The sequence below is a fragment of the Cherax quadricarinatus genome, chromosome 27 (genome assembly GCF_038502225.1).
Source record: "Cherax quadricarinatus isolate ZL_2023a chromosome 27, ASM3850222v1, whole genome shotgun sequence".
In the NCBI taxonomy this organism is placed as follows: domain Eukaryota; kingdom Metazoa; phylum Arthropoda; class Malacostraca; order Decapoda; family Parastacidae; genus Cherax; species Cherax quadricarinatus.
The window spans coordinates 17,801,513-17,812,674 of NC_091318.1; the positions used below are offsets into that span (position 1 = coordinate 17,801,513).

The following is an 11,162-nucleotide window of genomic DNA, read 5'->3' on the forward strand; positions in this document are numbered from 1 at the left end:
GCAGTTGATTACGTCAGTACATCATCGCAAAAAACTTTATACTGTAAGGTGTTTTAAAAAGTCCCTCATGTTCATTTTTGTATTTAGTCATATTATAATCTACGGGGCTGAGTGACAGTTGACGTGTTACAGACTGAGAGCGACGTAGAGAGTGACGTGTCCCAATCAGAAGGCAAGAACCTATCAAGTGGCCGGGGTGGCCGGGATTCACCCCAAGGCAATGTGTCGAACGGGCGCAGCACTTCGGATCCTGAGACACAACAGCTTGGCTCACCAGAGCTGGCCACGTAGTCCAGGGCCCCCACTGGTAGTGCCGCCAGAACCAGCGCCCTACTGCCACCACCCTTCCTGCCAGGCGGCCCTTGTGACCAGGATCCGCGTTCCGTCAAGAACATTTGCTCATCAGGACAGAATAATGTTAGGGATGCATAATGCTATGACAAATGGTTAGAGTATGATTGCCAATGTGATTAGATAAACCTTGTCCATATAATTATGTATGGTAAGCAGACAAACTTTGAAGTTACTTGTTTTACCCCTAAGGACGAATGAACTAGATAGTGCTTGCTGGTATGATCAGTGTTGTGTTTTGTCCAGGGATGGTTTCTTCTGAAAATGCGAAAAGATACTTTCAGCTTTCAAATTTTCTTGTCGATAGGCTTCCTAACATCATCTGATTTTGGTGGAGTAAGGTACAGTACTGTGAATTATTGCTTGCGACTATGTTATTCTCATTTTATACCACATTTAGAGTGTTTTATAGGGTATAGCCAAAGCGACGAAACCAACAACCATTAATTATTTCCTATGCGAGTCTGTAGCATGCCAAAATGATTTGGTTTTGCAACAATTGACAGTGGAAAGCTTCTCCAAACTGAAATCGTCCGTAGAGCGCTGACCTAGGAATAACAAAGTCTGCACGCTTGCAACAGCAAAAACTGAATTTTTTTTCCTAAGGCGGAGCCCTGTTTGCCGCAGCGTTTGTGTACTTGGGACTGTACCTAAGGACAGAGTAAATGTGTCATCACTGCACTGGCTGTGTTGGCCAGCCTTACCAACGTTATGTTGTTACTACCAATGTAATCTTATATTTACTAAAAAAAAAAAAAAGATTTACACCATTAAATATTTAAGTGAAAAAAAAAAAAAGTGTGTGAAGTGAGGTTGAAACTGATGTTCGTGAAAGGTGGCTAAAACTTCAGGGATACAACTGCGTCACCAGGCAACAAGTTGTGACTTCATCCATTGAACTGTCATTCTCCACCACTCCCACACCTCAGCAAAGCGACCAGGAGCCCTGAAGTCACCTGAACTCATTATCTGTCACTCCCACACCTCAACCGTGATATCAACCAGTCTTCTTTAGGTGTATTCAAGAAGAATACCATATTTCTTCCAGCCGAATATTTATGTAATCAGTCTTGGTATGACCATCTGGTAGTTATTTTATTACTACTTTTGTTCCTGCTCATTAAGAATTTCTACACAAATATATAATTGTAGTATAAGTTCTGAGTTAGTTAGCTTGAACTATCAATTCTGAGTTACTTTTAACTATGAAGAGTGATGAACTCCTATGTGAGCCTATGAGAACTATACCAACAAACACTCTGTCATGAGAATCTGATTCAAAGTGTCTGACAGCAGCTTTAACTGTTTATGTTCTCATGACTGCTAATAATTATAACGTTAGGTATATGTAGCTTGGTAGTAAATCAACTCTTTTGAACACACACTTATCACCATTCATGATTAACTTGTAAACACTGGTGCTTGGCTTTTTATCCGAGACAGATGTAATATCATTCAAAATTGGGCATAAGTGTTTTCCATTCTAGGTAACTGCTCACTATTTTGGTCAATTTTCATTATCAATGGGTAAACTTTGACCCTGCTTGGACACCAGTCTCTCACTAGCAGCACAGAAAGAACCATGGATAATTAAAAGTACAAGTATTTTTAATATTTTTCATAGGCTTGCATCATTTTACACTAAAATACTAGTCAGCGAGCACGTGCTTGGGCCATTAATAAGTTTTTTAATAAAGTCCAACCTACTGAGAAGTAAAAGTAACCAACTTAGTGTAGCAGTCAGTATTGAGCGCTTCACTTGCAGCCTCACCACCATTGTATCACAGTACACTATAGTATGTGTAATTTCATTGATGAGTCTTTTGCTAAAATCTAAAAGCAAGTATAAATACACATATTTGGTAAATGGTGAGGCAAATTCCATGGTCAGATGCAGTTTACAGTAAACATCCCATCCTTCAGCTACAAGAATTTTTGTGAGATTAGAAAGACCTTAGCAGACCATACTCAGAATGCTGATTATCAAAAAAATTTCTTTGACTAATATACAGTATTTATAAGACTTGACAACAGGAATAGTTATGTATTAAAGGTCTATAGAAAACTGTACAAAAATAATGAAATTTTGTAGTAACAGACTGAGCACATATTATATTTATTAATTAAGGGTAACTAAAGTACTATCATTAGAGTGCTCATGAAGTTACATCTTAGGTATACATAAATTTAAATAAAACAGCTAAGGTGGTGGGAGGGCCTTGAATTGAGGTGATAGAAGCACAATATGTTGATGACCACACTTCCTGAAATTAAAACATTCCATTCATCGCACACTTCATAATTGTTTGTATTTGAAAATCTGATTCGATGTAATTAGCATTCTTTGCTGCTTGATACCAGATCTAACCTAATTTTGATTAATTATTTTCTGAGTTATATAATCTAAATGAAAGTTGGGCATTATTAATTATTTTCTGAGTTATATAATCTAAATGAAAGTTGGGCATTATTTAGGCATGGAATTATCAAGGAAAGTTAATTATAGCTTTAAATATTGTTAGAAGCAGAATATATACAGTGATTTAAATATTCTTGGTAGTGCAGTCCCATTTTATACAGCCTGTTTTGTACAAGTCTTTCCTCCATTCATGGACTCATCTTCATTGCTGTCTTCTTATTACAGCAGCCACTTAGAATATATGCCGGGTGGATCCGAAAATGAATTCTCGATCATTTGGATTATACGTGACACTCTTTTGACTAGCCGGAAAGCTCTACTACTCGGGCAGCATCACTGAAAATCCAAGCGACTATAAGTTTTCTTTTTCTGATCGCACCCAATGTCTACAAAGTTTGGCGATTCTCACAAGCCAACGAGGAGGCCTTCATAACCCTTACCTTTTCCTGCAGCCCATGTGTAGCCAGGGCCAGCCAGGTAGGCCCTTAAGGTGACAACAGCTAAAATCACCGTGTAGCAGGGCACCCTTAATGGGGCACCAACGCTGACAGGCTCCAGGACCCAGCAAAGCTGCACGTCCTCGCAAAGTCCTGTGGCGAGGACAGTGATGTCTGACCTCAGGCCGAGTCCTCCACAGTTTAATTTTTCTATACACATCACCTTAAAATTTAGCCTTACTGGAGGATTCTCCCAGGTCATTCATAGCTGACCTCGCCACACAGTGTAGAGAAGCACAATGTGGAGATGCGGGGTGATAAGGGGCAGCCCCACACGCTGAGAGTCGTCAAGTTATAGCGTCCAGTTAGGTCTATGCTCTCAAGGTTTTGTCCTGACATGGTGTGTGTAAGTTTTGTAAATATTACTTTGTAAGAAATATGCTTGTTAAGTCTGTATTATACTAATATAAATACCAGTATCTAGGATATATCAATCCTCTCTTTTCCCCCTTCCTTTTGTAAAATATCTCATTATTTTATAATCAGTTCTAAAAATACTTGAAGTAATATCTATGTTCTGTAATATAGTGTAGAGTGTTAGTGATAGTCACAAATATGAAAAAAATGAGTTATTGCTCTTTAAAACAAAATATATAGGCATTCAATGGCCTTATTTTTATATTTCAAATGTCATTAGCTATATAGCCTCCCACTTACCATACCTGCAATGCTTTTGGGCTGGGCTGTCTTTTGTTTTATGTACTTAACCCTTTCACTGTCAGTCCGGTAATTTTTTTTTTTTTTTTCAACAAACCGGCCGCATCCCACCATGGCAGGGTGGCCCAAAAAGAAAAACAAAAGTTTCTCTTTAAATTTAGTAATTTATACAGGAGGAGGGGGTTACTAGCCCCTTGCTTCCGGCATTTTAGTCGCATCTTACAACACGCATGGCTTACAGAGGAAGAATTCTGTTCCACTTCTCCATGGAGGTAAGAGGAAATAAACAAGAACTAGAAAGAAAATAGAAGAAAACCCAGAGGGGTGTGTATATATATGCATGTGTATATACATGTATATGCAGTGTGACCTAAGTGTAAGTAGAAGTAGCAAGACGTACCTGAAATCTTGCACGTGTATGAGAGAAAAAAAAGACATCGTGTAAAACAATTACAGGCTTCCGTTTTACACTCACTTGGCAGGACAGTAGTACCTCCCTAGGGGGTTGCTGTCTACCAACCTACTGCCTGTAAGTCTGGTAATACTATGCCAAAATTCAAGCAGCTTCCTATCTTGAGGGAGAAAGCTGGTAGGCCTACATATGAGAGAATGGGTCTGAGTGGTCTCGTGCGCAGTCTTAAAAAAAAAATCGTGCAGCACGCAGTGCATAATGAGAATAAAAAAAAACTCAGACCGTGTTTTTGGTTTAGCCCGTAAACGGTCCAAGCAGATCTACATTCACGTGTAGTGCTCCAAAAGTAGATCTACATTTTTTTTAAATATTTTCAAATATAACAAAAAAAAAAAGTAGATCAAAGTTTTTTACACATTTTCAAATGTAAAAAAAAAAAGATCTACTTTTTTTACATACTTTCAAATGTTGAAAAAATGTATATATACGTTTGGACCATTTACGGGTTAAAACAGCGAATTTGCGATGTATTTTCGTATGGTACTGATGGTTGTATTCTCATTTCCTTGGTCTCATTTGATAGAATGGAAGATATATTACAGAAATAGAGATGATTTTGAATGGTTTACAGAATAAAAGTACAGTGGACCCCCGGATTATGTAATTAATCCGTTCCAAAAGAAATAATGGAAATCCAATTAATCTGTTTCAGACACCCAAAAGTATTAAAAAAAGTGTTTTCTACATGAAATATACATTTCCTTTCACAGAAAACAATGATACATGAAGAATAAAACAATAATAACATCACACTATTGAAGACATGGTGATGTATGGAAGACGAGAGGAGGGGAGAGGATAGAGGAGTTTACAATTGTTTGGAAGGGGAATCTCCTTCCATAAAGACCTCAGGTACCAAGTCCTTATCCTGGGTTACTTCCCTCTGTTTTTTAATGACACTAGGACCAGCTTGAGTGTCAATGGACCCGTCACTCAAAAAAGTGTTCCAGAGATGTCTGTTTCTGGCGTATGTTAGGAATTCTGTTGGGAGACAGGACAAGATAGTCCTTCAATATGACACTAATATCAGCTCTACGGCTTATTTATCTAGCACAATTCATCTAATATGACATAATAAACAATATTAATAACAGAAACATGATATATAATCTAGAATGAATAAAATATGGCATTAAGAATTATTAGTATTACATAATATTTCCTGTCTGCCTGGCAACCACACTTCCATAGCATATATACAGCATCTTTATATGCTATGTAATGTGTTTCTTATATAATTTTGAAGAAAATATCATAGATGGATTAATGAAAATGTCTAAATTGATGTAGCATAAGACATTTAATGTGCCCAAGAGTGATTATTATTACGTAGTATTACTATGGCGTTAAGACTAGAGGGACACACTTAGTGATTTTAATGTGCACCTGCACATCAGCACAGCGTGTAAGTATATTTCGGTACAGGTACAAAAGTATTATGAGAACACACATAAAATATGCAATAACTTTAAAACACTTGAAATTTTGGAAAGTTTCCAGACATAATAGAGGTGTGCTCACAGAGAATGTAAACAAACCAGGTGGCGCACACTGTATTTGAAAGACTGCTCACCGTATAGAAAGTTTGGGTCATAATTTGAAATTGCTGTATTAGAGGAACGCCATAAAGTGGGGCCCTACTGTACCAAAAATAGCACTGGTCCTAGAACTGACCCCTGTGGGTCCCCCAGTGTGTGTGTGTGTGTGGGGGGGGGGTGTAGTGTGTGTGTAGTGTCTGTAAGCACCTATTCGTGGTTCCAGGACTTGAGTCATAGCTCCTAGCCCCACCTCTTCACTGATTGCTACTAGGTCCTCTCTCTCCCTGCTCCATGAGCTTTATCAAACCTCGTCTTAAAACTATGTATGGTTCCTGCCCCCACTATGTCGCTTTCTAGGCTATTCCACTACCTGACAACTCTGTGACTGAAGAAGTACTTCCTAACATCCCTTTGACTCATAGGAGTCTTCAACTACCAATTGTGACCCCTTGTTTCTGTGTCCCATCTCTGGAACATCCTGTCATTGTCCACATTTTCAGTTCCTCACAGTATTTTATATGTCATTATCATGTCTCCCCTGACCCTTCTGTCCTCCAGTGTCGTCAGGCCGATTTCCCTTAACCTTTCTTTGTAAGACATTCCCCTTAGCTCTGGAACTAGCCTTGTTGCAAACCTTTGCACTTTCTCTAATTTCTTGATGTGCTTGACCAGGTGTGGGTTCCAAACTGGTGCTGCATACTCCAGTATGGGCCTGATGTCTATGGTGTACAGAGTCTTGAATGATTCCTTACTGAAATATCAAAATGCTATTCTCAGGTTTGCCAGGCGCCCATATGCTGGAGCAGTTATCTGGTTCATGTGTGTTTCCGGAGATGTGCTTGGTATTATACTCACCCCAAGATCTTTTTCCTTGAGTGAGGTTTGCAGTCTTTGGATACTTAGCTTATTCTCTGTCAGCGGTCTTCTTTGCCCTTCCCCGATCTTCATGACTTTGCATTTGGCGGGGTTAAATTCAGAGAGCCAGCTGCTGGACCAGGCTTGTAGCCTGTCCAGGTCTCTCTGTTGTCCTGTCTGATCCTTGACTGATTTAATTCTTCTCATTTACCTGTCTCATGGGCAGCCAGCCTGTGGGTCAGGCCATTGTCTTTGTGGGGAAGGCTTAGCATCTTCCCTTCTTCCCCCCGACCCTCTCATATCTCGGTTCTCCATACATACATGTCCCATAGCATTCTCAGTTCTGTGTTTGTGAACTGATTTTTTATCTTTTCATCATATCTTGTGTTTGCATAGTAATCATTGGCACTCAAGAGGAATGTGAATGATGCTGTAAGTGGTGAGAAAAAGTTTATGCATTCAAGGCTTGGTGTTATGAAGACAACTGATACATTAGATAAGCTTAAAAGTGGTGCACGTGTAGTGGAGATGGTGGGAGCCAATGGCCTTTATGAAGCATCGGTTCATTTAACTGAAAGGAATGAAGAAAATAATATGGGCTTGTGCAATGAATAAACCAGGTTGCCACCTTCTGAAAAGAATGACACATGGGTCACGTCAGCTAAATGACAGAAAACTTGTTGACTGAGTGGACTGAACAAACAACAAAGAAAGGTTCACCACTTAATTTCATCTTAACCCTTTCAGGGTTGAGAGGCACTCTCCTAAACTCGTTCTCAGGGTTGAAAATTTTTTGGGAAAAAAAAATTATTTTTTCTTATGAAATGATAGAGAATCTTTTCCCGATCATAATGACACCAAAGGTATGAAATTTTATGGAAAACTTACGGAATTATGCTCTTGCAAAGTTAGCAGTCTCGATGTCGCATCGGCGATTTCGCCCGCTTTGAGCCCTGTTTTCGGCCAATTTCAGTGTACTAGTCGACAAAAATCATATCTATTTCGTTAGAACTCCATTTTTTCTATCGAATGAGTACAAGAAACCACCCATTTACCGATTTCAAGTATCCAATAAAGTGGTCAGAAATTTGCAATTTTGCCAATTTCACACAAATTTCAGAAGATGCCAATTTCCAAATAGGATCCAAAATAAGCAAGACAGACATTCCTGGCACTAAAATAACATTTTCTCTGTTCATTAGTCATGTCCCCAGGCCCCTCTTACATCTCTTTTGCTTTCCACTTTGAATTTTTATTCTCACAAAAAATAGAAGATTTACTGTTATGCAGACTACTGCATTAGTGTAGAAATGGTATAAATAATATCAGTGCACTTGCGAAAGAACATTAGACTCGCCAGTTGACATGTATTGGACGCTTGGCTTGATTAGTTTACTTTTGAAATTTCTGCTACTTTGAGTTCTGCTACTTTGAGTTCAATTTCAAGGTACTTTTCATTATGAAACCAATCAAAATCATCTCAATTTCTGTAACATGTCTTCCATTCTATAAAATGAGACCAGGAAAACTAGAATACAACTATAAATACCATACGAAAATACACTGCAAAACCAAAAACAAGGTCGGAGTTTTTTTTCTCGTTATGCACTGTATGCTGCAGAATTTTTTTATACTGTGCACACTGACCACATAGACCCATTCTTTCATATGAATGCCTACCAGCTTTCTCTCACTAGATTTGAAGGCGCTAGAATTTAGGAGTTCTAGTACGTCAATAACCCTGGTGCGTAAGCCGTACTAGTACGTCGGAAACCCTGAAAGGGTTAATAAGGATAAAAACAGAGTACAGTGGACCCCCGCATAACGATCACCTCCGAATGCGACCAATTATGTAAGTGTATTTATGTAAGTGCGTTTGTACGTGTATGTTTGGGGGTCTGAAATGGACTAATCTACTTCACAATATTCCTTATGGGAACAAATTCGGTCAGTACTGGCACCTGAACATACTTCTGGAATGAAAAAATATCGTTAACCGGGGGTCCACTTTATTTCTTATTTATAAATTACATGTACATACATTGTGAACAGTGGTGGTGGCTCCTGCTGCCGCCTCCACCACCACTAATATGTACAGCTTCTCTCAGTGGCCCTTATAAACCCAACAACAACACTTCCACCACTTACTCCTCTCATACATTATGACATACAGTGGTCCCTCAATTATTGTCCTTAATCCGTTCCTGGAAGTGGGACTATTATCGAAATAGACGATTTTCGAATCAATTTTCCCCATAAGAAATAATGTAAATACAATTAATCCGTTCCTGACACCCAGAAGTATTAAAACAAAAAATTTTTTTACATGAAATATAGATGTAGTACATAAACAATACAATGGGACATGATGAATGAAACATTAACAGCATAACACTTACCTTTATTGGCAATTCTTCTTAGTGTATGGAAAACTGGAGGAGGAGAGAGATTGAATTACTGTTTGGAAGGGAAATCCCCTTCCATCAACACCTCAGGTACCAAGTGCTTTACTGGGGTTACTTCTCTTCTCTGTTTCTTAATGCCACTAGGACCAGCTTGAGAGTCATTGGAGTCCTGTCTCGCAAAAAAACTGTCCAGAGAGCTCTGTTTCTGGCGTCTCTTTAAAACTTCCCTAAAATGGGCCAAGACTCTGTCACTGTACAAGTTGCTGATATGGCTTGCAACATCCTTCTCAGGGTGATGTTTCTCCATAAATCTTTCCATCCTACCCCACATTTCAAAAATCTCCTTAATTTCTGAAGAAGGCACCGTCTTCCATCTCTCTTCCTCCTCCTCTGCAGCAAGATTCTGAGCTGTGATCTGTTGCTGTTCCTGCTGAAGCTCTTGCAGCTCCTCAGTGGTTAGCTCTTCACTGTGGTCCTCCACCAACTCTTCCACATCCTCCAAACTCACATCCAACCCCATGGAACTCCCCAATGCCACAATAGATTTCACAACTGGCATAGGCTCATCAGGGTCAGCCACAAACCCTTCAAAATCCCTCTTGTGGACACAATCTGGCCACAATTTTCTCCAAGCAACAACAGCTTCCTTGATTTCCTTTTTCTTGGCCACGATGGAAGATATAATTGTATGGGGTTTGTTATACATCCTGGCCAGTTCGGCCACACGTACGCCACTTTCATATTGTTCAATGATGTTTTTCTTAAATTCAATTGTATTTCTCACCTTCTTTACTAAAGGCTTGGCACTAGGAGCTTTCTTTGGAGCCATGGTAGCTTATTTAGCACTTGCAAGCACTAAAATGAATGGAATATTACAAAATATTTCGTATGAACACGTGAGGGGACCGTCGCTCACTGGTAAACAATGGCACACTGGCTGGGAAGGGAGACAGAGGTGGCTCAGAGCCATGAGTACGCATCCAGGACGAAGGATGATTAGCGAGTTAACAGACCATTTGTGAACCAATGTTTAGACAAAATAACGTGACGATTTCCGAAATGGACGACTTTCAGGCCGGACAATTATTGAGGGACCACTGTATTTTATTCATTCTAGAGTATATATCATGTTTCTATGTTATTAATATTGTTTATTATGTCATATTAGATGAATTGTGATAGATAAATAAGCCTAGAGATTATATTAGCGTCATATTGAAGCATAATAAACTCGCCTCCCTCTTCCCTCCTACCCGTCTTCCATACACCAACAAGAGTCAAATCCTGAGGTGTCTCCTGGTGTCGCAAAATTTCCGAAAAAAAAATTATTTTTTCTTATGAAATTATAGGGATTCTTTTCCCGATTGTAATGATGCCAAAAAATGAAATTTGATGGAAAACAGATGGAATTATGCTCTTGCGAAGTTAGCGACCTCGGCAATATTTACGAATCGGCGATTTCGCTCACTTTGAGACCTATTTGCGGCTAATTCCATTGTTCCAGTCGACCAAACTCAGAGCTATTTCTTTAGAACTTCATTTTTTCTATCGATTGAGTACAAGAAACTGCCCATTTACTGATTTCAACTAACATGGTCAGAAATTTGCAATTTGGCCAATTTCACGAAAATTAAAAAATATGACAATTTCAAAACAGGGTCCAGAATGAGCAATGCAGACATTCCTGGCTCTAAAATAACATTTTCTTTGTTCTTCAGTCACATCTCCAGGCCCCTCTGATATTACTCTTGCTTCTATTTTGAATTTTTATTCAAACAAAAAATAGAAGATTTACTGTTATGCAGACTACTGCAATATTGTAATAATCGTATGAATCATGTCAACCCATTCATGACTGCATATTAGAATGGCTACTTGGACATTTATTGGAAAATGACATCATTTGTTTACTTTTGAACATTGGCAAAAATCAAACATTTCCCCTACTTTGAGCTCCATTTCAAGGTT

At 38.9% G+C, this 11,162-nt stretch overlaps 2 protein-coding genes and 1 long non-coding RNA gene across 3 annotated transcripts in view; 1 reads left to right on the top strand and 2 right to left on the bottom strand.

Moving 5' to 3' along the window:
* The window catches only part of sff (sugar-free frosting), a gene marked incomplete in the record, with an annotated part of 664,763 nt that extends 661,062 nt beyond the window's left edge, over nt 1–3,701 (top strand). The window contains 1 exon segment of the mRNA XM_070089050.1: nt 133–3,701. Coding sequence (XP_069945151.1) covers nt 133–291 — 159 coding nt within the window.
* Nucleotides 1–11,162, bottom strand: part of LOC138853277 (uncharacterized) — a 341,333-nt gene that overhangs the window by 276,830 nt on the left and 53,341 nt on the right. The gene's annotated exons all lie outside the window — the stretch shown is intronic.
* LOC138853278 (uncharacterized) overlaps nt 1–11,162 on the bottom strand; it is a 153,100-nt gene that overhangs the window by 71,987 nt on the left and 69,951 nt on the right. The gene's annotated exons all lie outside the window — the stretch shown is intronic.